General features: G+C 54.6%; 1 protein-coding gene across 2 annotated transcripts in view; it reads left to right on the top strand.

Annotated features, from left to right (window-relative positions):
• The first annotated feature begins 8,298 nt into the window (after positions 1-8,298).
• Positions 8,299-27,133, top strand: part of LOC111162392 (regulatory factor X1) — a 29,214-nt gene continuing 10,379 nt past the window's right edge. Inside the window, exons 1-7 of one of the 2 annotated variants that reach the window (XM_022526782.1) lie at positions 8,299-8,382; positions 15,276-15,626; positions 22,487-22,596; positions 22,805-22,888; positions 23,593-23,700; positions 24,686-24,802; positions 26,000-26,095. In XM_022526782.1, coding sequence (XP_022382490.1) covers positions 15,323-15,626; positions 22,487-22,596; positions 22,805-22,888; positions 23,593-23,700; positions 24,686-24,802; positions 26,000-26,095 — 819 coding nt within the window. In that variant the 5' untranslated portion in view covers positions 8,299-8,382; positions 15,276-15,322. The remainder of the gene's footprint in view (positions 8,383-15,275; positions 15,627-22,486; positions 22,597-22,804; positions 22,889-23,592; positions 23,701-24,685; positions 24,803-25,999; positions 26,096-27,133) is intronic. The other variant, XM_022526783.1, reaches the window with a different exon arrangement.

Here is a 27,133-nt window from a genome sequence, read left to right on the forward strand (position 1 = left end):
CTGAATTCAAGAGTCAGCTGCTTAACCAACTGGGCTACCCAGGTGCCCCCTGAGTATCTTTTCAGAATTTCTGTGCACCTGTACAAATAAATATGAATATAGGTTCTTATCCGCCCCCCCCACACACCTGCCTTTACATAAAAGGGAGCATTTAAAATTGTTTATTGTTGTAAAATATGCATAACATAAAATATATCACTTTAACCCATTTAAAGTGTCTCATTCAGTAGCATTAAATACATCACATGTATAGTGTGCAGCCGTCACCACCATCCATCTTCAGAGCTCTTCGTCTTCCCAAACTGAAACTCTGTCCCCACTAAATACTAACTCCCTATTTCCCCCACACTTCCGCTCAGCCCCTGATGCCCACCATCCTCCCATTCTGTCTCTGGATTTGCCTATTCTATTTACCTTGTGTAAGTAGACTCATACAGTATTTGTCCTTTAGTGTCTGCCTTCTTGCAGTTAGGACAAGGTTGATATCCAGGATCTATAAAGAACTCCTCAAACTCAACACACACAAAACAGATAATCATATCAAAAAATGGGCAGAAGGTATGAACAGACACTTCTCCAATGAAGACATACAGATGGCTATCAGACACATGAAAAAATGTTCATCATCACTAGCCATCAGGGAGATTCAAATTAAAACCACATTGAGATACCAGTTACACCAGTTAGAATGGCCAAAATTAGCAAGACAGGAAACAACATGTGTTGGAGGGATGTGGAGAAAGGGGAACCCTCTTACACTGTTGGTGGGAATGCAAGTTGGTGCAGCCACTTTGGAGAACAGTGTGGAGATTCCTCAAGAAATTAAAAATAGAGCTTCCCTATGACCCTGCCATTGCACTACTAGGTATTTACCCCAAAGATACAGATGTAGTGAAAAGAAGGGCCATCTGTACCCCAATGTTCATAGCAGCAATGGCCACGGTCGCCAAACTGTGGAAAGAACCAAGATGCCCTTCAACGGACGAATGGATAAGGAAGATGTGGTCCATATACACTATGGAGTATTATGCCTCCATCAGAAAGGATGAATACCCAACTTTTGTAGCAACATGGACGGGACTGGAAGACATTATGCTGAGTGAAATAAGTCAAGCAGAGAGAGTCAATTATCATATGGTTTCACTTATTTGTGGAGCATAACAAATAGCATGGAGGACAAGGGGAGATGGAGAGGAGAAGGGCGTTGAGGGAAATTGGAAGGGGAGGTGAACCATGAGAGACTATGGACTCTGAAAAACAATCTGAGGGTTTTGAAGGGGCGGGGGGGTGGTGGGAGGTTGGGGGAACCAGGTGGTGGGTATTGGAGAGGGCACGGATTACATGGAGCACTGGGTGTGGTGCAAAAACAATGAATACTGTTACGCTGAAAATAAATTTAAAAAATTTTTTTAAAAAAGGACAATGTTTTCAAGTTCATCCACGTGCAATTTCAATCCAAGGTAGCTTGCTTTACACACTCTGCTACACCTTGCTTCCCCCAGCCCCTGGCCACTTAATAAATGCAGGACATCTCCTCTTATCAAAATTCTCTTCAGGGGCACCTGGATGGCTCAGTCAGTTCAGCATCCAACCCTTGATTTTGGCTCAGGTCATGAGCTTAGGGTCATGTGGTTGTACCCTGTGTCTGGGTCCACGCTGGTCCTGCTTAAGAGTCTCTCTTCCTCTCCTTCTGCTCCTCCCTGACTTCTAAAAAAAATAAATAAATATAACTCTCTCTGTACACTTTGCTATTTTTCTACAGCTACGTAGTATTCTGCTGTGTGGATGCCCCCTAGTTAATTTCACTCCCAGAGATGGACATTTTTCCATCCATTTGTTTTTAAGCTAACACTGCAGTGAAAAACTTTGTAGACACATCAGTTCACACATATGCGAGTGTATCAGTGGAAAAATTCCCCAGTGTGAGATTTCGGGCTTGAAGAATATATGTATTTGTGCTTTTTAAAAATCTCATTTATTTTTTTATTTTTACTTATTAAAAAAATTTTATCTATCTATTTGAGGGAGACAGAGAGAGAAAATGTGGGGGTGGGGGTGTCAGAGAGAGAAGCAGACTCCCCATTGAGCATGGAGCCAGACGCGGGGCTTGATCTTGGAACCCCAGGACCACAGCCTAAGCCAAAGGCAGATGCTTAACCAACTGAGCCACTCAGGAGCCCTGTGCTTTTTTTTTTTTTTTTTTAAGATTTATTTATTTATTTGAGAGAGTGAGAGCAAGGGGAGGGGTAGAGGCAGAGAGAGAATCTCAACCAGACCCCCTGGCGACTTTGGAGCCCAAAGTGGGGCTCGACCTCATGACCCTGAGAGCATGACCTGAGCGGAAATCAAGAGTCCAAGGCTTTACTGACTGAGCCATTCAGTCGCCCCTGTGTATTTGTGCTTTTTATAGACATTTCAAATTTTCCCTTTGGGGGATAGATTAATTCACACTCCCTCTGGCAACTAATGAGACTTTTGTTTCTCTATAGCCTCATTGACAGAGTGTATCAACCTTTGGATTTTTGCCAGTATAAAGGGTGGAAAACAGTATGTCAGAATGGGGAATATTTACATTTCTCTTCCACAAGTGCCGTGGAACATATTCCATATGTTCCAGAACTACTATAATTTTCTCTTTCCTCTCTGGCCACCTTCTTTATCCATTATTTTTTGGGTTGTTGATCTTTTTCTTCTTGATTTCTAGGGGTTCTTTATATATGAAGGAGATTTACTGTCTGGTTGTAAAATGAATTGTAAATATTTTTCCCAATTTGCCCTTTCTCCAAACTTTTATATTAATTAACACTACCATTTATTAAGGATTTGATGGGTGCCTGGTTTTGTGCTAGGTGTTTTAAACACACTATCTCATTTCAACCTTATGACATCATTTTTCATCTCTAAATACCATAGCATGCCTTTCTGGAAAATAAGGACATTTACACAAAGACAAATGTACAGTCATTATTCACTATCATCTTACACCACACACATATTCAAGTTTTCCTGAGTCTCTGAAACATCTTTTCGGGATTGATTTAGAGCAGCCCAGGTCAATAGAACTTTCTACAATCATGGGAGTGTTCTATATCTGTGCTTTCCAACATGGTAGCCACAGGGTACATGTGGTTATTGGGTGCTTGAAATGAGTTCAGGAGTAATGAGGAACTAAATTGTTCATTGCATTTTTATTTTAGTTACTTTTAGTTTTAATAGCTACATGGAAAATCATAGGTCAATATCCCTGATGAATACAGGTGCAAAAATCCTCACCAAAATATTAGTGAACCAAATTCAACAATACATTTAAAGGATCACACACCATGATTAAGAGGGATTTATTCCAGGGATGCTAGAATGGCTCAGTATTTGCAAATCAATGTGATACACCACATTAACAAAATGATAAAAGTCATATGATCATCTCCATAGATGCAAAAAAGCATTTGACAAAATTCAATATATTTTCATGATGAAAACTCTCAACAGTCTGGGCATAGAGGGAAAATAGCTCAACCTGATAAAGGCCATCTTTGACAAGCCCACAGCAGACATCATACTCACTGGTGAAACACTGGAAGCTTTTCTCCTAACATAGGAACAAGAGAAGGGCACCTGTTGCCATTACTTTTATTCAACACAGTACTGGAAATGTTAGCCGGAGCAATTTGGCAAGAGAGGGAGGGTGCTCCTGGTGTCTCATGGTGGCCAGGATACTGCCCAGTATCCTATGATGCAGAGGACAGTCCCTCGCCACAAAGAGCAATTTGGCCCTGGAAAATCCCCCCTTTTTTCCGGGACTGACTTATTGAAGACACACCCCACCCTCTGCTCTGGATTTGTCTGTTGCTTCCTGATGTTTTCTTTTGCTTTTTGGTTTTTTGTTGTTGGTTTTGTTTTGTTAAGATTTTATTTATTTTAGAGGAGCAGGGAGGGGCAGAGGGAGAGGGACGAATAATCTCAAGCAAACTCCTTGCTGAGTTCAGAGCCGGACAAGGGGCTTGATCCCATGACCCCCAGATCACGACCAGAACCAAAACCAAGAGTCAGATGCCCTATAGACTGAGCTACCCAGGGGCCCCTGATGTGGACATTTGTCTCTATTCTTTCCATTTTGTGCAAACTGGATGTTAGGTTGAGAGAATCAGAGTCAGGTTTAACATTTTGGCAAGATGTGTCATAGGGGAAGCTATGAACTTACTTCTGAGGCCACAGGTCCCTTTCCTGTGGTGCGGAGCTTCATTGCAACTAACGCTGGTGACAGTCTGGCTTCCGTGATGAAGTCCACTCTCCTACAGCCAGCAAGCCACCCGGCACCCTGTGTGTGTTTTGTTCCCTATCATCCTTTCACCTGACACTTTATAATGCCCACCGATGATCACTGCCAAAATCAATTATTTCCTCAACTTTTGCAAAATGGTGATTTTTCTTTTTTTTTAATTTTTTATTTATTTATTGGGGCACCTGGGTGGCTCAGTGGGTTAAAGCCTCTGCCTTCGGCTCAGGTCATGATCCCAGGGTCCTGGGATCGAGCCCTGCTTCGGGCTCTCTGCTTGGCGGGGGGCCTGCTTCCCTTCCTCTCTCTCTGCCTACTTGTGATTTCTGTCTGTTGAATAAATAAATAAAATCTTAAAAATACATATTTTTAAATTTATGACAAAAATAGCGAGAGGGGGAAAACAAGCACGGGAGAGCTGGAGAGGGAGAAGCAGACTCCCCATCAAGCAGGGAGCCCGATGTGGGGCTCAATCCCCGGACCCTGGGATCATGACTCGAGCCAAAGGCAGACGCTTAACCAACTGAGCCACCCAGGTGCTCCAGAAAATGGGGATTTTTCTAATTCTCCCATTCCTCCTAAATTTTTTTTAAAAGATTTTATTTATTTATTTGACAGACAGAGATTACAAGTAGGCAGAGAGGCAGGCAGAGAGAGAGAGAGAGAAGAAAGCAGGCTCCCTGCTGAGCAGAGCACCCGATGCGGGGCTCGATCCCAGGACCCTGGGATCATGACCTGAGCCGAAGGCAGAGGCTTTGACCCACTGAGCCACCCAGGAGCCCCCTCCTAAATTTTTAAGCTGGCATTCTTCTTGGGCTGTTAGTGACCACTACAGCTAACACTGGGGAGGCAAGACCATCCTTAATCCCTTACTTTTAAGTACCAGTGTGTCTGAAGGGCGTTGGTCAAACAGCCACTTTCAATAGTATGTGTACGTGTTTTTAACTTTCAAATTGGAGCATAACGTACATAAAGTGCACAGATTTTTTAATAATTTTTTTTATTTATTTACTTGAGAGAGAGAGTGTGAGCAAGGGGAGGAGCAGAGGGAGAGGGACAGGCAGACTCCACACTGAGTACAGAGTCCTACACAGAGCCTGATTTCACAACCCTGAGATCATGACCTGAGCTGAAATCAAAAGTCAGATGCTTAACCCACTGAGCCACCCAGGTGCCCCAAGTACATGGTCTTTGAATGGAGAGCTCAGGGCATCTTTATATACCCATGCAAGTACTATCAGATTAAAAAAAAAAATTAGAACACTTCTAGCCCACACTGTCTTCCCTGCCACAAAGGCTTATGATGAATATTTGTGATTGAAGAAATAATTTTCAGGCTTGGCTGTGCCCACCTTGGGGCTTAGGGATGCCAGGAAGGTGGGGAAATGGGTGGGAGGTGGAAATAGGGCTTCTAGTTCCCATTCCCCACAGGACTGGCCCTGGGACCTCCACCTGTCACACAGCATCTGCAGGGCTGAGTGACTTGCCCTGCCAGCTCGGATTTATCCTGGACACCTTATGCCTAGAAGTCTCATGAATTCTTGGGGGGACTTGTCAGGGCTGGGGCTCAGCCAGTGTTTCCAGGCAGGTTGGGACTGCTGCTGCATCGCTTCTTCCTTCGAGGTTCATATCCAGGGGCATGAAAGCACATTGGAAAGTCCCAGAAAAGGAGACAGGCTGTCTAGGCTCTGCTGCCTCCAGTCCTGTGATCCTAAGGGAGCACCTTCCCCCTCTGAGATGCTGCTTGTTTACCCATCTATTGGGGGGAATATTCCACTTTGCTGAGTTGTTGGGAGGATATCTGAGAAGTCATCTGGCTACCTGTATTTCTCTGACTTCACCTCTGACACTTTTCTCTTTGCTCATTCTCCCCCAGCCAGATGTTTGTTCCTTCCCTGCCTGGCTTTTGCCTCTGCAGTTCCCTCCAACTTGGTTTTATGGGGCTTGCTTCTCACTACTCAATGCTCAGTTTGCCTGACCCCTCCTCCAGGGACACAGGCTCCAGCACCCTCTCTCACTCCTCCCCACATCCTCTTATGGTGCTCTTACAGCCCGCAGAAACCTATCTCATGTATTAATTTCACTAATGATTGTGTCTCCCCTGGTAGAATGCAAGGTCTAAGGATTTGTCTGCTTTCTTTATTTTTACAGCCCAGGTCTTGCACAGAGGAAGTGTGAAATTGGTTGAACCAGGAAACAAGCTCGGAGATAGAGACACTTTGTCTCATTGTCACACAGCCAGAGTGGAATTAGAACCATGGGCTCTGAGCCTTTGCTTTTATTTTCCTCACCACTTCTGGTGGAGACGAGGGCGCAAAATTTGAAGAGCGGGGTACCAAAACCCTCACTTATCAAGATAATATTTTGAAAAATCAAAATTAAAGCAAAAAAAATTCAATGATTAAAATACGTTTTTGGGGCACCTGAGTGGCTCAGTGGGTTAAGCCTCTGCTTTCACAGCTCGGGTCATGATCTCAGGGTCCTGAGATCAAGCCCCGCATCAGGTTTTCTGCTCAGCAGGGAGCCTGCTTCCTCCTCTCTCTGCCTGACTCTCTGCCTACTCGTGATCTCTGTTTGTCAAATAAATAAAATCTTTAAAAAAAATAAAATAAAATACGGTTTTGTTTTTAGAGAAGTAAAAGACAAGATCCGATCCTACACTTGGATGACTCACCTTACCTTAATCTCAGTCTTGGCGGATCTTACCTTTATTTAAAATTTCGGTATTTTGCTCTTCATGGATTTTTTTCCCATTAATTTTGATACTTAAAAAATACTGGGAAAAAATAGTGGATTAGAATGTCATTTATCTTGATTGAGTTTTTGCGCCAGAGGCTAGCTCACCCTAATCTTAACCCGCTTCTGTCTCTTCTCGCCGGCGGAAACTGAGGCGAGGAGGACGGTGTTGGGGAGCGCAATGGGGGGGGGGCGGGGTGGAGCCCTGAAGGGCAGCCGGAGCTCCCCTGAGAGGGGCTGGGTGCCGACCTTTGCTTATCGCCCCCGATAGAAGCCTCTAATTAAATCCACCGCCTGCGGGAGACCTTTCCCAGGGCCCTCCGTACCGCCTGCGGGGCCGAGATAGCCGCGGCTGTCCCGGCAGCTGTGACCTTTCCCGGCTGGAGAGGGCGGGGAAGCGGGAGCAGGCGCGGAGGCCGGGTCTAGACAGAGGTGGCCGCGGGTGGGGCGGCGGGGGAAGTTTGCTCAGGGGACGGGACCTGGGACCGAACCCCACCTTGGTTCCCCACGACCATCCCACCGCCAGAGGGCAATGAGGGTAGGGTAAGAGCGCCCAGTGACGTCATCGAACCCCTAGCCCGGCCCCCGCAGCTGACGTCACAGAAGAACAGGGCACGTCACCATATTCCTCCCGCGACGTAAGCGCGCGATGCCAGGAACTGACCCGCCGGGGAAACGAGCAGTCTGAAGGAACAGAGCTTTCCTTTCTCGCCTTTTATAGTTGGTAAGGCGTTTAAAGTACGCAGAGCGGACTACCATTCCCAGTTGGCCTTGCGTGTCGCGCATGCGCACGGTTCCCAGCTAGAGAGCGCGGCAAACCTTTGGAATAGACTGACGTCCCCTTAGGGGAAACATAAGGCAGGTTTTACAGCCGCAAACCAATCCCTACCTCACAGACCCCACCCCTTTATTCTTAGGCCGCGGCTTCCTTGCGGGAGTGACGGGTTCTCCTGCCTTTGAGGGCTCAGTTTCCTTTGATGGACATGCACACCGATGAATCAGAGCGCCGAGAAGTCGAGAGTGTGTTGAAAAGCGTGACTTGGGACCAATAGTTTAGGAGCAGGACCTAGGCCCGTCCAATCACTTCTCTCGGCACCGCCAATCACCCGGGACTCCGCCCCCGCCCGTGACGTGTGTAGGGTGGGTAGCAACAGTTGCCCCGGTGAGGGAAACGGAGGCGCCATAGCCACGGTAGTCGTGGCGACCAAGCAACCCGGCAACGCGAGTCAACAACAACAACCGCCTGGCCGACCCCCACCCCCACCCCCCCCACCCGGCCCAGGGACCCCGGCACGTTCCGTCCCCCTCCCAACATCGCCTCCGAGACCTCTGGAAAGCCCTTCTGCGGACAGAAGTAGGAAGAAGCCGAGGTAACCGAGGCAGCCCCAGGGTGGCGGGCCGGGCCAGGGAGGGCGGCGGGGCCCGGGCGGCGGGTGTCGCTGTAATCATAGTCCGGGGGGAAGGGGCGGTCGGTCAAAATGGCGGCGGCGACTGTCGGGGCCGTGGGGGAGGGGGCCGGGGCCCGGCTGGGGCGACACCACCCGCCCCTGGGGTCCGGGGCCCAGCCCCCGCAAGGGGCGGGCGCTAGCAGGCCGGCGGCGAGTGGAGGTCGGCGGGACGGGGCGGGGGGCTTTTATATCTTGGGAGGTGCGGAGAGGCGGGCCTGGGGAGGCTGGGCCAATGGGAGCGAGGGAGGGGCGAGGCGGGGCCGAGGTGAGTGGGCGGGACCAGGTCGTAGGTGTGGGCGGGGCCGACGGGTTCCGGGGGGGTTGGGGGGAGCCGGGTGGGGCACCTGCCGCCTGGGCCTTACAGCGTGCCAAAGGGATGGGAGGCCACCTGTGCCGCGTCGCTTTAGAATCCCCCCTCCCCTTGCCCAGTCATTCCTGGTACACAGTGTCTGCCACATCTCAGGCCTCAGTTTTCCATCCTGTGAAGTGGGGAGAATCGTTGCTGTCGTCCCCTTTCTGCATTTCAGGGACTCCTAACTCCTTTCAGAAATTTCTCTAGGGCTCATCTTTGAACTTTTACCCCATGCGCTGTTTTTGAATGTGGTTTGATAGAACTGTTAGCTAATCTTAATTTCAAACACTGCTGTCCGCTCATAAATCTGCCTTCTTCTCTCTGAGAGAAGGCAAAGGGAGACAAAGTTTCATGGAGAAGCTGTGGGCTAGGAATATGGCTTTAGCCGGGAGGATTTAGTTTGCAGAAATCGGAGCCCATGGCAGGGAGGAGTGATCTCGGGTGACTGAGACAGCACAGAAACTTCAATGCTTCTCCATGGGCTGTTCTCTTAGGTCTGGTGTCCCTGAGCAGAAGGTTTGTTTTCTGGAGATGGATTGATTTCTAACCATTCAGGCCATCAAGGTCTCCCCTTCTGGGGATGGTTAGCAAATGGCGCCGAGGAAGTTTCTTAGATTTCTTAAACTGCTTCTCTTGGCCAGACACATGTTTTTGTGTCAGTCAAGTTGGTGTCAACCGGGTCACATGTCACTGAGGAGGTACCAGCCTCCAGAGCCACGTGGGCAGGCGCAGGACATCAAGATCAGAGGGAGAGGGAAGTGTTCCATGTTTGTTACAGGAGAATCTGAGCGAACGCTTTGCTGGGAAACAGGATCTGCCAGCTTGGGGAAGAATTTATTTTTTTCAAACAGCCAGCTGGGCCAAGTCCACTTTGCTTATTCTCTGTCTTGCTTTGGAGCTTGGCATCAGCAGAGCAGAGTGGTGGTGTGCAAATTTCAGCCTTTTTCTTTTAAAATCATTAAACTTCAAGGAGAAGAATTATTTCAGGCTCTCCTAAAGCTTTCCCTCAAGAATTTGAGATAAGGTTGCGTGGGGGGGGATGTGTCTCACTTCTCCAGAGACTTTTTCTAGACCAGGTCCTCTTTGAGAGGTGACAGGACCCCTTTGAAGCTTAGGAAGGGTGGAGATTAATTTTCAGTACCAATATGGAAATGCCAGGTCTGCCTGAAAGGTCATCACCACTGTTGGAAAGGCAAATTTTGAGCAGAAGGTGATACTACCGATCACCTAGTCTTGTTAACTGCCTCTCCCCTGCCGTAACTTTTGTATTTGAAGGGCCCAAGCCCAAAGGGGTCTTTCCACGAGGGTAGAGAGCACTGGTTTGGTTTGCTTTTGGAAACAATCAACTGCTTTCTAGCTGTGTGCCCGTGGATGCATTACTTTACTTCTCTGGACCTCAGTTTCCTCCTGTCTAAGCTAGGGGCAGTGATCAATGGTAATCATTTTAAGCTCATTATCACTGTGTTATGGATCCCGTAAAAGAATACACGTTGAGCATCAGATACCTAGTAATTGCTCAGATGCTCTTAGCTGCCACTGTTGTTCTCATGATTGGCCCTTCTTGCTCAGCTCTCTGAATTACACTGCTCGCATTTATTTTTATCATTTTGAATTGGGTGAGAGCCTAGTGGCTTAAAAGGTTGACTCACTTGCTGGGCTGTGTGGGCTGGTGACAGAGATGACAGAGATCCCAGGAAGCTGGATACCAGGACTCCAGTTTCTAGTGAGAAAATGTCATTCCCCTTGCTCCTGAATAGCCTTTCTGCCGCTTTAGGAGAGTAGCCAAAAAGAAAAATTCTCCTGGGCCTGGGCCCAGACTCAGCCCCAAGGCTTCCAAGAGGCAGCTGGGTGAGCCAGGGGTGTGGGTGTCGTGGGAATGGAGCTGAAGTCCTTGCCTTTCCCTCCCCATGTACGTCTCAATAGCTCGGGGATGGGCCAGGCAGACTTCTCCAGGGACGTGGTCTGCAGATAGCCACTGGACAGTGCTCTTCTTGGGCCGGGCGCCCCATTCTGGGCCATTGGGCACCAGCCACCTCTGCTGCTTAAGCCTGCTGCCGGCAGAGGCAGGAGGCAGGAACTGGTTCACAAGGGCTCATCAATTGGTAAACTCAAACTGGCCTTTGACACTTACTAGCAAGGTGCTCCTGGCATGGGGACACGTATTTGACAGTAAAAGTTGAGCTCCTACTATGTGCCCATCAGTGTTCTAGGAGCTGGAGGTACAGTAATGGGCAAGGCAGGCAGGGTCTCTGCCATTGAGGAGCTTGTATTTCTGGTCATGGAGGAAAGGGGAACTATGAATAGGAAAATAAACAAACAAGGAAATACAGGGCCAGGAAGAAAACAAAATAAGAGTGTGTGCTTCAGAGTACTTGGGGTTGGGGGAGGAGAGCACACCTGAGACCCAAGAAGGTGACATATAAGCTGAGATCTGAATGATAAGTAGCCAGCAGCGGAGAATGGGGGTAGAGGTGAGGAGAGCATGTCAGTCAGGTGGAAGAGTCTGGTACAAGGGTCCTGAGGCAGGAGGAGGAGGCCTGGAGCATTCTAGGAGCAAGAGCCTGTTTGACTAGAACATTCAAGGTGAGATAGGAGGGACCTCAAGGCCCCATAATGCTTGGGAAGGGCTCTGGATTTTATTTCGTCTCTGTGATAAGAGCTGTGGAGCCTTCTGAATAGAAGGGCAACAAGATATGATTTGTGCTTTCAAAGGATCTTTTTTTTTTTTTAAAGGTATTTGAGAGAGAGCAAGAGTGCAAGCAGGGGGCAGGGGTAGAGGGAGAAGCAGACTCCCCGCTGAGCAGAGAGCCCAATGCAGGACCTGATCCCATGACCCTAGGTTCATGACCCAAAACAAAGGCAGATGCTAAACGGACTGAGCCATCCAGGTGCCCTCAAAGGATCTTAAGGACTACAGAGGCCAGAGTGGAGCGTGGAGCCAGTAATGAGGATGTTGGAGGGGTCCAGGAAAGAGATGGAGACAGGTCAGAGTAGCAGGGTATTGATGAAGGTGGAGAGAAGTGTCCAGCTTTAGGATCTATTTTGAAGGAATCATTGAGAAGTCCTGAAAACTAACTGGATATGGAAGATGAAGGAAACCTACATCCTTATATTTATTTTCCCTATTCCACTGCAGTGTTCCTCAACAGAGCCATTCTGCAGATGAGGAAAGGGAGTTTTCTTTCCATTTCCTTGGGAGGGCCTTGTGCAAGACATAAACCATTCGGTTATAGAATCTGGAATCCAAACCAGAGGTCGGCAAACTGTGGCTGCCATCTGGTTTTGTGTGGCCTGTGAATTAAGAATAATTTTTTTTTATACTTTTAAATGATTGAGGAAAAAATTAAAAGAGAAAATTTTGTGGCCCAAATAAAATGTCAGGACATGTGATACTATATGAAATTCATATCTCATTGTCTATAAATAAAATTTTATTAGCACATAACCATGTTCGTCTGTTTACATATTATCTATGGCTGCTTTCCCACTGCAGTGGCAGAGTTGACTAGTTGCAACAGAGGCTAGGCTGTCTGCCCACAAAGGCAAAAGTTTTGGCTGTGGCCCTTTCCAGAAGTTTGCTGGCCCTGATCTGAAGTAATTGATTCAAACATTCTCCAAAAACAGCTGTTGGCTTTGAAGTTAGATGCAGCCATTGGTGCTTTTCTTGGCAGTTTCATTGCCAAGGAACAAATTTGTTGAGGGACTTCCTTGTTTCGTGTTCCCTGCTCTGGAAAGAAAGGGATCTCATACTGTTTAAATATTTGTGACTTATTTCTCTCTAGAGAGCACCTTGCAGACCTCTGCTTGCCCTAGTCATCCACACATGGAAAGGAAAGGGCTCCCTGGTCGAATAATTGTGGGACACTTGGTATCCTGAATTGCCCTTCCTAGAGATTGACAATGACAATGAAGAGGGCCTCCAATAGAGAAGTGGGTTTAACTGTTTCATTAATCTCCCCTTCACCTTTTCAAGCTTGGCCTTTCAGTCTTCGATGTCACCTCCCTGCCCCTGAGTGGAAGGGATGGGGCATGCGGGCTTTGTAGCTCAAGGAGGAGCAAACACCGGCAAGTGTGGAGCTTTGAAAGCCCTTTCCTTGTGGGCGGTACCAAGGGAGCACGCTCTGCTAGGGCCCAGAAAGCCCAGGCCAGGGTTTTCCAGAGCGTTCCCTCAAGGCCAGCAAGCTTGGAATCATCCTGAGGGAGAGTTAGCTCAAACAGCAGACTCTGGGGCCATCCCAGACTCCTTGGGCAGAAGCACTCAGGAATCTGCATTTACCTAGCTATGCAGGTGATGCTGATGAACACCAACAGAGTTGGATTTCCCCTTGGGCACCTCCTTCCTAGAGCCCGAGGAATGTGTGTTTCCTTCCCCTCGCTTCTCCATCGCCACCTGGCATGGGCATTTGTTAGTGACAAGGATAAGAATGGCTTCCACGTCTCAGTCCTTACTGGGTACTGGGCTTGTATCATTGGATCCTTATGACAGCCCTCTGAGTTGGTGTCCTCATTATCCCCAGTACAGATGGAGAAACTGAGGCCCAGAGGAAGGTCAGTAACATGTTTGTGAATGAAGAGGCAGGTCAGGGTTCGTGTCAAGGTGGGTCTGACACCAGGCAGACAGACCTGATCAGCTCCTGGCCTGGACCAGAATTTGGACCCAGTGGTGTGAGGAGCCCCCAGGAGGTAGCTAGCCCCTCTAATGCTGGCAGGAAGGATTTGGGAGGGCAGGAGCTGGGGGAAAGTGACTTCTTCTTGTGTGTGGCAGGTGTTTAATCTCTGTGGATGGGGCTCAGGTCTCCCTGTCTGAGATACAGGGATGATGCTATCTACTGAGTGTAAGAAATAAAACGAGCCCCATGCTTGGCTCCAAGTAGGGCTGGGGGCTAAGGGCACACATCTGGAGATCAGAGAGACCTGGATTCAAATCGTCTTTTACCAGTTGCTGGGCACCCTTCACACGGTGTTGCTCATCTGTGAAATGGTCACGGTGGCTCCTCCCTCAGGGGGCTGCAGGACAGAGGCAAGCACAGCAGAGACTCGTGGGGCTTCTGGTCAACCAGCAGTAGTTGCTTTCCCCACCCCCCTCCTCTTGCAAATCCCACTCTTAAACACCCGTGGCTGGAGGGCCGCCCCCTGGCACATGATGGCACACAGGTGCTCCAGGGTTAGTGCAGAAAGGCCTCTGGCTCCGTGGCCCTGGGGGCTTGGAGTGCCTGCGAATGTTACCAGCGACCGAACGCAGGCAGGACTATTCAACTTAAATACTTCCCTGGGCCAGGCAGGGGCCACGAAGGTATGGGGGCTGGAGCTTCTCCTCGTTACCACTCCAGTGTTGGTTCCACCATCCTCAAATGCTCAGGGGTTGGGGATGGCACCGGTTAGTGTGGGCAGCAGGGAAGCCATGTGCCCTTCTTCTGATGAGGCAGGGCTGGGGTGAGAGAGAGGGTGGTGCTTAGCACAGGCATGGGGGGGTCATGAGCTAGAAGGGACAGAACTAGGCAAGAGGGATGGGTTGCCTAGCCCAGGACCCGGGAGAAGGAATATAAGCCTTCAGCAGCCCGAAAAGCTACCTCTGCCTGGTTGGGCCAGCCCCATTCCGAGGTCAGCAGTGACTGGTGAGCCTGCCCTGTGGCTAGGGCCTGCTCTCAGCCCAGCGCCCCTGGACTCAGAAGGGCACTCTTCCTGGGATGAGCTCATATCTGGTATCGTAGCCCATTTTGGTCCATTCAAGGGCCTGAAAGTCTCTGTGGCCACAAGCTGCTCTCAGGGCTTTTTGGACTCAAACACCTTTCCCTTTCTGGCGCCCCACTGGAAATGATACTCAGCCAAGAATCCAAGCCCAAACAACAGGCATGTAGGGAACTGGGACAGGCCAGTCGGAAGGCAGCTTTCCCCACGACTTTACCTTCCAGCAGTTAGCCAACTGCTGCTGTGCTCAGAATGCCCAGGATTCCGCCTCTGCCTGCTGTGTGGTCTGGGGCAAGTTCCTCAACCTCTCTGAGCCTCAGCTCCTCATCTGGCGGAGCAGACCCAAACCCAGACACGGTTGTTGCAAAGTTTAAAATGAAACAATGTAGAGAAAGCATTCAGCACACACACAGGCTGCATGAGGGCATGAGCCCTCAGGAGAGAGGGACCGTGTGTCTCCCACCCTCCCCAACCTTCCTTTACCACAGGGGTCCTCCGGGCACCAGGGCCCGGGGAGGAAGAAGGCAGAAGTCCTGGACTGGGGTGAGTGGAAGAGGCATAGATCAGTCTCAGTCCGTAACCAGTTCCCCTGCAGTGATGGGCTGGCTGGATCTGGCCACCAGCCTCCAGATTTAATTAAGTTAGTGACGAACCTAAACGTGTCTCTAGGGAGCCAGGAACTGTCCCTGGTTTCCTCTGCTTGTCAATTAATTCTTGCTTTTCCTTCCTTTTTTTTTTTTTTTTCTGTTTCCCTCCTCCTCCTCTTCTTCCCAAGGAAGAAGAAAAAAAGCCTTATTTATTATCATTTTCCCCACTGTTGGCATGGCAACACCAGCGTACGTTACCGAGCTTCAAGCAGCCCCGCAGCCAGCCCCACCACCACAGGCCCCGCCCCAGCCCCCGCCGCCACCAGCGGCGCCCCAGCCCCCCCAGCCGCCTGCCACCGCCGCTACCCCCCAGCCCCAGTATGTCACTGAGCTGCAGAGCCCCCAGCCCCAGGCGCAGCCACCAGGCAGCCAGAAGCAGTACGTGACAGAGCTGCCGGCCACCCCCACGCCCTCGCAGCCGGCTGGCGCACCCACCCCGTCCCCGGCGTCCCAGCAGTACATCGTGGTCACCGTCTCTGGTAAGTGGACACGCACTCAGAGCCAGCGTGCTCTGTGAATAACTCAGAGAGGAGTTTGGGGAGCCAGGCATCCTGGATGTGGGGGGCACAGTGATGCCCTCCCTCTGTCACTGTGCCTGTCACCAGCATGGCAGCTTTCAAATTCGCTGGCTTTCCCCTGTGAGACTTGGGAGGGTGTTTCTGGGGAAGGAGTCGTTAGGCCGAGCAACGAGGCTTCTATCCACCTAAACTCCTTCCCGCTGGGGCAGCTCTTAGGGCTGTTTCTGTCTCTGTCCCCAAGTAAACTGCCACTTGAGGGAAGGACTGGGTGGGAGACTTAAAGTTCGCAAGCATCTCTCTCGGAGGTGGAAGGTGAGGACCCAGCCGCTGCACTCCTGGCCTGGGTTATTCCTTACCACACCCTCGGCCGCTCTGCCTGTTTCCTCGTCCGTAAAGGGCTGGTAACAGCTTCGTGAGCTCGGGATACGTGCGAGGTGTTCACAGAGGCATTTCATGGAGGTCAGCTGGGAGGCCTCTCCCGAGATGCAACCTTTTCGGTTCTGGCAGGACCCAGGGGCCGAGGGAGGCCATTGGTTGGGCAATTTCGTGATCATATGGCCAAGGACCCATTTCTCACGGTGGCTCCCCTTACAGCCATGGAGAAAGTGATCCAGAAGCTCAGGTTGTGACACCCTGATTCCTGCCTAGACCATCTTCCCTGTGCCCCAGTTCCTTCCAGGATGGAGATGGGCCGAGCTGGGCCGAGCAGAAGGAACTGGGAGCAGAGGGTCAGGGCAGGCAGTCATTCCCCCGAGAAGGTGGAGCTCAGACCAGGACTGGGCATCATCCATGGCTTCCAGTGTGTTTAGCGGAGTGGGGAGAATGTGGTGAACCACACCCTCCACCCCGGCCCGATCTTTCCAGAGTGGAAAAGGAATGGATGGAAATCATAAAGGTATCTTGGGAGGCTGTGGAAGGGGCAGGTCAAGACTGGGTTTAGGAAGATAGGACAATATAGAGTGACACATGGCAGCTGACATGGCCCCATGGGACCAGAGCAGGTGTAGCCGGGGCCCTGAGCAGCCTCCTTTAGGCTCCTGGCAGTGTCGAGGTCCCCAGAGAGGGATGAGGGTGGTGACTCTTTACCACAGGGACTGGTTCTGGAGGGATGTCATGTGAGAGCACCAGCCATGGACGTGGCCAGGGTCCCCAGGTCACAAATCTCCAGCCTGTTCCCGGCACTGCCCAGTTATTCTGCTAGGTTTTCTCACCAGCATGCTCCCTCCCCACACAAGAAACCCACCCCCACCTCCATCATCTTGTTTCATTCCGTGCTCCTTACCCCTGACCCCACTGCCTACCTCACTGGGAACAGGTGCCACCACATATCAAGAAGGACCCCATCTCACCTGAGCCAGCCTCACACCTCCCAGGCCATCCCCTCCAAGGCTTTATCGCTTGGTCCCTGTCTTGCAAATCTTTTCCCACCGGCCTGCTGGGATGAGACACCTCCCGATTTAATCGGAAACCCCAGTTCCTGTACCCTTTCAGCCGCTGCCCACGTCTTCACTTCCTTTTAAGTCGGAATTCCTTGAAGGATTCACCCTCCCTTCCTTAACTCGTGCTCTCTCCTCTGCTGCCTCTGCCTTTCCCCTCCTGCACCCCAGTCACTCCAGTCGCCCACAGCCCCCACCTTGCCCATCTGCTGCTCATTCTTGGTACTCCTCTTCCTTGGTCCCTGGGAAGTACCTGACATACTTGTCCCCTTCCTCCCGGAACCGCCTCCTGTCCTGGTCCCTACCTACTTTTCTGCCTCCTTTCTCCATCCCCTTTGCTGCTTCCTCCTCATCGCCCTTCATGGGGGCCTAGTCCAGCGTCTCAGCTTCCACTGCCACCTTGGTGCTAACAACATGCCCACATCGCGGCCTGTGCCTTGGGCTATGGCCGTGAACCCCAGCCTGTGACGCATCCACTCAGGATTGAATGGGCCTCTCAAGCCAGCACTGCCTAATAGAACCTTGGATTTTTCCCCTCATCCAATCACACCCTCTTCCGAGACTTTTTCATCCTAACAAACAGCAGCCCCGGGCCTGGGTCAGCATGGATCCCTGCCCTGCCCATCTTCGAGCAAGACCTCTCGTCCCGGCATCTGCTCCCAGAACCTACCACCTCTGCCACCTCCAGGGCCCCCAACCCAGTTCAACCTCCGCCCTCGCCGGTCACTGTCCACCCCTGCAGTGACCAGGAGGGAGCCCAACACAGCCCAGTTCGATGCAGATGATTCTGAGGCAGATGGCCCTGGGGTCACTGCCTGAGAAACCCTGACTTTGGCGTTCTTCTCTGAGGACAGATAGCCCCCGTGGCCCCTTCCACTAGGGAAGGGCTTTAAAAGCTCCACACTGCCTGTATCCCCTGCTGACAATTTCCTAGCCTCCCAACTTCGGTCTCGAAGGCCTGTCAGCCCCCCAAGCCTCACCCGGCCCCATCCGCCCCCTCCCACACCTGCTGCAGCCCTCCTGGCCTTCCCGCAGCGCCAAAAACCCACAAGGCTCAGTCTGGCCTCCCAGTCTTTGCACTTGCAGTGCCCTCTGCCTGGAGCGCTCCGTCCCCAACCCCCTGGTGGCTCGGCCCTTGTGTTCTGGTGTTGGCTCAGATGCTGCCTCCCTGACGCCCACATCCCCCACCTCCACTGCTCACGCCCTGTGTCCTCACTTTGCTTTTTCTTCTTCTTAACACTTATGTCACCTGAAGTGCTGACGATGGTGAGGATGTCCATCCCTTGTCCCTGAGGGTGGGGCTCTGTCCACCGAGTCCCTGTGCCATGAACAGCCACTAGAAGCCTGGCCCGACCCATCACAGCCCTCACAGTCTGCTAGCCCCGGGCAGCTGAGAGCAGGTGGGAGGCCTCGCCCGTCACTGCTGGAGGACTTTGGTCAGCCTACAGGGCATCCGGTTGGCTCTAGACCTCCTAGGTGCTGGCTTTGGCTGCTTTGGGGCTCCGGGGTCCTCAGGGCAAGGGTCCGGAGAGGGCACATGGCTCCAGGCCCCAGAGCACCCGGACTCCCGTCACATTCGTCTCTCCTCCTCAGCCTCTCCAGTTCTTCCTGCTGCATGCCCCGGGGGTCTCTGGTGCTTAGAGGTCAAGGCCTTTGTTCCCGCTCCCCGGATCCCCCATCGCACCACAAGGCCGCTATGTGCTACTGGGCTGCAGTGAATGGGCTGCTGGTGCGACTCTCAGGATTCCTTCTTTGGTCTCATGGTACCTTGACGGCCTTTCACAGGGGTCCTTTGCCCTGTTGCTCCCTGTTCCAGCGGCAGTGAGGCTGTCCCCTGAAGGGTGACTGGGTGATGCTTCCTTGATACCTTTTCTGAGGAAGAGGAGGTTGGCTGCACCTTGTCACTCCGTTTGCCCCGTTTACCCTTCCCCCCGCCCCTTGCAGTGATTTCCCAGCATTCCTCCATGACCCTCTCCTGGGTTAGTGTCCCTTTTCAGCTAAGGGTAGCCTTTGAGCCACTTGAGCCTGTCCCAGGCTTGGCGGGGTGGGGGTGGAGGGTAACTGACACCAGTAAAGGCTGCAGCAAGGTGCCTGGGGCTCCGTGGGAGCCAGAGCAATCTGAGCTGACCAGGGACCCGGGGAGGCGCAGGGAGGGGACAGGCGGGGCCCCAGACCCACCTTGGAGCCCAGGCTGGAAGCCAGCTGGGAACGACACCACAGGCAGCTCATCCAGCCCGGTCCTCGTGGGCTCTGCCCTAAGGTGTCTTTGGAGCTGATGGGAAGGGAGCTCCAGTTTCCCTGCTCAGGAACAGCCCTCTAGATCTGTAAGGCCCTGTCCTCACAGGCCGCCACACTCGCACCCGAAACTCGGGGCAGAAGGAGGACACTGTGGGTCCCGATAGCCACCCCCAGGAAGGTAAAAGCAAGCCTGCCTGCGAAAGACAGCGCTGGGCTGAAGGGACGCCTGCAGCTGGCCTTTCCTCTCTGCTTCTCTCACTCTCGGAGTCTTGGGAATCCAGCAAGTGTCCGTGAGAGAGATGGGGGGCTGTTTCTCAGCATCTCCCATCACAGTTGGGGAAACGGTCAGGACAGGCAAGGGACCCAGGAGCCACTGGCCCTTTCAGAGGCCCTGACTGAAATCATCTCCAGGAGCAAAGGATCAGGAGGGAGGGAGCCAGACGCCGCCCCCGCCCCCAGCCATCCATGAGGCGTGGGACCCCAGGTCGTCATCAAGCCTCTTGGGCTTCCTTCAGTCTTCCCCCTCAGAGCTTGCGGCACTGGAGATGTGAGCAGGTCTCAGTGGGGAAGTGCAGGGCCCAGGGAGGAAGAGATGCTCATCAGATTGAGGGACAGGAAATCAGCTGCCACTTCCTGACTACAGACTTGAGACTGCGGGGGCCCTCCCTGGTCTCATGCACATGCCCAGAATGGAGAAGGCGGACAGACAGATGAAGAGGCTTGCAGACTTAATACTCCAACCCCCAACACACACACACACACACACACACACACACACACACACAAAACGAGGGCAAGACACGGGCAGGCAGGGACGTACACACACAGGAAGTCTTTCATCCGGACAGTAGACTCTAGAATCTCACCTGCTTATCCTCAGGGTACAGCCCAGCATGCCTGGCAGATGTGAGGGTCCCAGCCTTGAGAGCCAGCCAAGACTGTTTTCCTGGGGCTTCCCCATCCCAGGCAGATCCCTGATATCAGCAGGTCCCCAGGCCTCCCAAATGCTAAGGGTCCCACTAACTGAAGGATCAGCCTCGGCATTTTCTTCCAAGCCTCCAGGCCCGGGTAGCTGGGGCCAGCCCCCCACTCACTGTCCACCCTGAACTAGGCAAAAACCTGTCCGAGGCCGCCTCGGTTGGGTGCCATTCCTTGGGCTGGGCCTGGCTTCCCATGTCCCACAGACACAGACACCCAGGTGTACCAGGGCCCCACACGTGACTTAGGGCTTTCTCGGGTTTCTCCCCAGGGGCCCCTCTCAGTGAAGGCTCCCTCCCTCACTGCTCAGAGAAGCCTAACTAGATGCAGGGGAAGAGTGTAGCCAAATGGAGGAGATGGTGTCTCCTGGAATTGGCTGCAGAGGCAGCTGGCCAGGCAGGCCTGAGGTGGTTCCAGTGCCTGTCCCACGTGTGGCCAATGGGAGGCTTCCCCCAGCACCACCTCCCACATCTGGCCACCACTCCCCCTACACCCAGTACATAACACATTCATGAGCTCTGTCCCGGACTTGGTCCCTGAGGTCCTTGCATCTACCTGGGACTGCATGTCTGCCCTGGCCAGGCCCCCTCTCCCTGTGTCCCCACATAGCTGAGGCCCAGCTTCTCACTTTGAAGGCTGGGGATGCTCTGGTCCTTAAAAGGTGTTCCCATAGACCCTCACCTTACTGGTCACCACTGCCCTCGGGGTGTCAGCCCAAGCATGACCTGAGGCTCTAGATTTCCATGCACGGTGTGAGGTTATGTGGGCACAGATAACAGGCCAGCCTTCTGGCATGTCAGTTCCCAGCTGGGTGACCTTGGGCAGGTTACTTCCTCTCTCCCAGTCTCTTGCCTTACCCGATAATGGGGGTAATAAAAGTTCTTTCTGTCTCCAGCTACCCAGGAAGACCCTAGCACAGCACCTGGGCTACTGGAAACACTCTAGTTACTCCTATTACTCCTTCCCCACCCCGCTCCTGTCCTGCCAGGGGACCCCCCCCCCCCCACCCCAAGAGGTAGCACCGGGACCTTGGCTCCTGGTAGCAGACTGGAGGAAGGACAGGCACATATGCGCCCCACAGCCCCAGCCTGGCCTCTGGAACTGCTGGGAGCAAGCCAGGCCCCATGGAGGGGGCAGGGTGGATGGTGTCTTGGCTGGGGATTGGAGGGGGGTGTCTTCCATCCAGCATCTCTCAAGGACACTTGCCCTCTGAGCCTCTCCCCTTTTCAGCTCCCTTCTTAATCACTCAGTGAGATGTGCATGAAACTTGACCTGTGCCCACCCGATAGCATCTCCAGGTACCAGCCTCCCTCCTGACTTCATAGCAAGGCCCCAGCCCAGGGACGGCCATGCTTGGGCCACGCCTGCGGGGAGGAGGGTGTTTATTCCAAGAGGGCAGCTGAGGAGCTCTGCATCTACCGGGGGTGGGGGGGGATTAGCTCCCCAAGGTTGAGGGTATAAAGCCGCCCCCACACCCTGCTGTTCCCAAAGAGGTAGGCGAGGAGTGAGGAGTGTGGGGCAGGTTCCCCTGGAGAGACGGGGGCAGGAGCGGGGTAGGGGCACCATGTTCTACGATTGCCTCTTCTCAGCTGCCTATCAGCGTGAGTACCTGCCTGCCCCCCTCCAAGCCCCCTCCTGCCCCCGTCCCACTGAGGACAGGGAGGCTGGGGCCGTGGAGAGGGAGGGCGTGCTTGGCCACAGGCTGGCAAGGCCTTCTAGGGTCACTCTTCAGACCATCTTCTATTCCTGGGAAGCCAGGAGTCATCTCGAGGAAGGTGGCCCCAGACCCTTGGTCCTTCTAGGGCTGCTGAGACTCCAGGGTAGGAGGCCAGTCCCTGACTGCCCACGGATCCTATCTGTTGGGAAAAGGGATCCAGCCCTCTGGGCCCCTGCTGCACCTTGGCTCCTCAGCCACCCCCTCTAGTCTGGTTTTGGGATGAGGTGGGGTGGGGTGGGGCTGCTTCTGCCTGGCAAGGATCAAAGGTCCTTCGGGCTCACCCCCACGGGCAGTGTTAGGGCTGGCCAGGAGGCAGGCAGGATTGCTGGAGAGGCCCGGCCCTGTCGGGGTTAAGCTTTGGGCTCCGTCATCCATTCTCATGGGTTCAGGCTCAGGCTCCGGGTGGGGGTAGGGACGACAGGCGGAGCTGACCCAGTGACCCGTCCTTGCAGAAGGCGCTATGCGGGCCAGTGAGACTGTATCAGAGGCCAGCCCAGGCTCCACAGCCAGCCAGACCGGAGTCCCCACTCAGGTGGTTCAGCAGGTGCAGGGCACCCAGCAGGTAGGACACACTCCTCCCCCCCGGGGCGGGTAGGGAGGGTCCGTGAGGGGGCGGTGGTGACTTTGGTCACGGGTGGTTGGCTTCACTGCGTCCTGTCTGTTCCCATGCTCTTATCAAGATGCCCACTTCAGCCCCCCTCCCACCCACCTGGGCCAGGCCTCCCCGGGGAAGCTAGCGTGGCTCAGGTCCTTACTCCTTGTCCTTACAGCGTCTGCTGGTCCAGACGAGCGTGCAGGCCAAGCCGGGCCATGTGTCACCCCTCCAGCTCACCAACATCCCAGTGCCCCAGCAGGTAAGGCTGCCACACCCAGCCCCGCCCTCACGGTGCTCCCTCTGTCCCCACCCCCCTGCCCTGGGTGTACCACCAACCCCCTGTGGCCTGTGCAGATCTGCCCTCAGCAGCATCAAGGACATAGGCTCTGTCCGGGCGCCTCCCCAGCTGCTGCCTCCAGCAAGTGAGACCATGGCAGTCAGGGGCCATCGGGGAAGGACGACCTGCACGCCTTCTCTTAATAGAACTGAGGAGTAGCAGTGAGGAAGGCGGCTTTCAGGTCCAGCCCCAGTGTCTCAAAGCAGAGAACCCAATGCCAGTTAGGAGCCAAGAGCCCATAGCCAGCACAGGGACTGTGAGTGCGTGGTGGTGGTCTGTCCCCCAGAGGGCTGTGGGCAGGGTGGCAGGGCTCAGCACAGAACGGGACAAAGTCCCATCAGGCTTCAAGGGTGAGAGCCATCCTGCGTGGCCTGTGGAGCCGGGCTCCCTGTACACAGACCCTGACTCTGCCACTTACTGGTCCAGGACTTCGGGCAAGCACTCTTCCCATCCTGAGCCTCTCTGTGAAGTGAGGTTACTGTCAGGGCCGCACTGGGACTTGGGGGCAGTTCTGTGAGCTAAGAGGTGTGCAGCACTGGGGCATCGCCTGGGATGGTGCCCTGTGCTTGGGAAAACCAGACGGGCTGTTGGGAGTGAACTGTGGTTCTTTTCCCTCCTGGTTCTAGGCTCTCCCCACGCAGCGTCTAGTGGTGCAGAGCACAGCCACAGGCGGCAAGGGTGGCCAGGTTTCCCTGACAGTGCACGGCCCCCAGCAGGTGCACTCACCCCCTGAGGTAGGTAGTGGCCCCATCAGCTGTGCCTGTACCTCCCCAGGTTGGCCATGTACCCCCAGCATACACCTGGAGGGGTCCCTGTCCCCCAAGCCCACTTGTTCCTCCAAAGTCCTCACTGAGCCTGGGTTGGGCAGCTTGGCTGCCTGATCTGCGGCCCCACTGGCTGTAAGCTGAGTCCAGCTCCAGGGGGGGCGGCAGCTTCCCCCCAGGTTGAGATGGGCCTCCCAGCTCCACTTCAGGGTTCTGTATCCCAGGAAGGAAAGGAGTCTCCCCGGCCCCACTCAGGACGGGTAGAGGTTCCTCCTCAGACTACAGGGGTGGGCTCTGGGGACCCCCCCCCACAAACACCAGTGAGGATGTCAGAGGTAGGCAGGCCACAGACGGCTGGGAGCATGGGTGGCAGCATCGGGAGCTTGGGGTCACAGCCCCAGCTCAGCCATTTCTCCTGGGGGATGCTGGCTGGGGCTCTGGAGCCTTCTGAGCCCAGTGTTTTCTGTGTGAAAGAGCTGATGATACGCAGTGCCACAGCATGGCCCAGAGCCAACAGGGACCTGTAGCCAGTCTGCCTGGGGTTAGTGCCTGGTGCCACCACTCAGCTGTGTGGCCTTGGGACATCCCTTCCCACCTGTGCTTTAGCACGTCCTCTCTTAAGTGGGGATTCCCTCACCTGCGACTGCTCACCTGAGGGCTGCAGTCTCTCTGATTGTGGCAGCAATGGGCGGCCTCTGAGCTGAGGCCATCTTCGCTGGGGAGGATGGGTCTCCCTACCAGTACCTCTGGGCCGGACCCCCAGCTTTGCCTGGGAGTGATCGGGGCAGGGACTTGGCATTCGGATTCGTGGAATTTGACCACTTTCCAGGAGAGGAGGTTGAGATCTCTGTGGCCTGCCACCCACCCCCAACAGCTCTTGGGAGAGCCCTCCTGAAAAGGGTTTTGTCAGGGCCTGGGTGCCCAGACGACGCCCCCATGTCTCCTTCCCTTGCAGCGGTCACCAGTGCAGGCCAACAGCTCCTCCAGCAAGACAGCCGCAGCCCCCGCGGGCACAGTGCCGCAGCAGCTGCCGGTCCATGGCGTTCAGCAGAGTGTCCCCGTCACCCAAGAGGTGCCAGGCCAAGGCGGGCAGTGGCTGGGGCAAAGGGCCCTGGCCAGGCAGCCTCTGCAGCCTCCTTAACTGTCTGTGGGAGCTGTGGTGGGGAGAGTTGGTGGGAGCCAAGCAGATGGGGGGACAGCCTCAGCAGCGCCCCCCCCCCACCAACCCGGGCCTTTGGCAAGCGCCACTACCTCACTCCAGACTCAGCATCCTCGTCTAAATAATGGGTTCTGCCCTGGGAACCTGGGGGCAGGGCGGTTGGGGCTGCTGGGGGGTGAAATCTGGTCCTCATTGTGGGGGGCACCTAATACTGGGCTTTTGGCAGACGCTGGAAACTCTGAGAAACGACCCAGCCTCTTTGGGCTCAGTTGCCTAGAGGAAGCCCCAAGGCCAAGTCCTGGCTTACCCCCAGGGAGCCCAGCGGGAGGCCCAACCTCCAAATCCATGGCCAGTCTTTGGGAGGGGTAGAGGCTCTTCCTCGGACTACAGGGTGGATTCTGGGGACCCCCAGAGTCTGTTGCTCTGAGCTGCCAGTCATGGCAGCTGGAGCAGGTTAAGTGGCAAGGCGTCTCTGCCATCGGGTTATCAGTCAAGTTGCAGGGTTCCAAACCCTTCGGAAAACCAGATGAAAGGCATAGACTCTTCCCCCAAAGGAAAGCACAGACCTCATCCTGAAGGATTCACAGATGTTCCTGCCAGTACCACAGACCCTCTGACCCTCCAGGCCTGGATCTGAGTCCTAATCCACCGCTCAGCACCCCCCACCCCATCTGCCCCAGCCTCTGCTCCTCACTGTGGGCCCTGATGGTGATATCAGGATTCCCGGGGCACCGTGGGGATGTGGGGGTGTGGGATAACCCATGTAGAGAGTAAGGGGGGGACAGCAAGGACTCCCTCACTCAGACCCAAATTCAGCTTGAGTTCTGACACTTCCTGTGGGCCTCACTCTGATGAGCTCTGTTCACACCTGTAACTGGGCACCCAGAGTCAGTGCAGTGATGAATCTAAAAGGCACTTGGTGAAGGGTGGCCAGGGAAAAGTGGCAGAATGGTGGCCTTTCCCAACCAGGCTGCCCTGACCCTTACATGAGGAGTTCATGTGGGTGTGGTGTCGAGGTACTCCGGCATGGGGGGGGCCACCAGGGGCGGCATGGGGGGGACCACCAGGGGCACCATGGTTACCAGTCTGACTTGCCTTTTCCCTCCCCAGAGGTCCGTGGTCCAAGCCACTCCACAGGCGCCCAAAGCCGGCCCTGTGCAGCAGCTCACGGTGCAGGGGCTCCAGCCAGTTCATGTGGCCCAAGAGGTGCGTGTCTCCTCCATCTACCTGGAGGCAAAGTGGGATGGGGCCCTGGCTGGGCTGGGGAGGGGTGCAGTTCTGGCAGGCCGCAGGGAGGGAAGGGAGCTGGGGGTCCTCCAGAGCCCCAGCCCGGCCCCAGGCTCCACCTGGGGCTGTGGGCTGCAGACTCGGTCTCGGTCTCAGAGCCTTCTCTCTCCTCCCCCCACCGCCCCCCCACACACCTGGCAGTTCAAGGGCCCAGGTTTTGCTAAGAAAGATCTGGCTTCTCCCCTCCCACAGACACCGGGTGGGAGATCTGTCGGGTTGCTGCGTGAGCTCAGCTACCCGGTGGGCGGCAGAGGCCTGGAACCCCGCCCGCGGCCGCCCCCGGTGACCCCGCAGTGTCTCTGTTTGTCCTCCAGAGCTCAGGCAGTCAGTTTCCCGCTAGGAAGGCAGAGCAGCAGGAGCCCCGGCCCACGCCGCCGCCGGAGCCGCCGCCCCGGCCACCCACGCCCGGGCCCCGGCAGAGCGCGCTGGCCCCGGAGCCGCCGCCGCTCCCGTCCGCGCGCAGCGGCGAGGTCCCGCAGCTAGGCAGCCCCGAGCCGCCGCCGCCCCATTACGAGCCGGGCGCCGAGCAGTGGGTGGAGCTGGTGGGCGTGCTGCCCCCGCACCTGCTCCTGCCGCAGCAGAAAGTGGTCTTCGAGCCACTGCCCGGGCTCCGGGCCCGAGCCAGCCCCGACCAGAGGGTCAGGATCCAGAGAGTCCCCCAGGTGCTAGTGTTCGGCACGGCCGCCACGGCCCTCAAAGTAGGTGGCGGACGTCTGGGCGGGGGGGCATCGGGCGGGCGGGGGCGGGATCCGCCGGCCCCGGCCAGCACCCGGCCCCGGGCTGCCCGTCAGGCCCCCCCCAACCTCGGCGGGGCCAGTCTGGGGACCCGCCTCTGACCCCACCCCCTCTCCCCCGAGGCAGGTTCCTGGTCCCAGGCTTCGCTACCATAGAGGGTGGGGGATGGGGTGGGAAACTCAGGCCCCGCCCCTGAGGCCCTGTCAGTAATTCCAGGCTCAG

Source organism: Enhydra lutris, unplaced genomic scaffold, assembly GCF_002288905.1.
Source record: "Enhydra lutris kenyoni isolate GAN:26980312 unplaced genomic scaffold, ASM228890v2 scaffoldscaffold92, whole genome shotgun sequence".
NCBI lineage: Eukaryota > Metazoa > Chordata > Mammalia > Carnivora > Mustelidae > Enhydra > Enhydra lutris.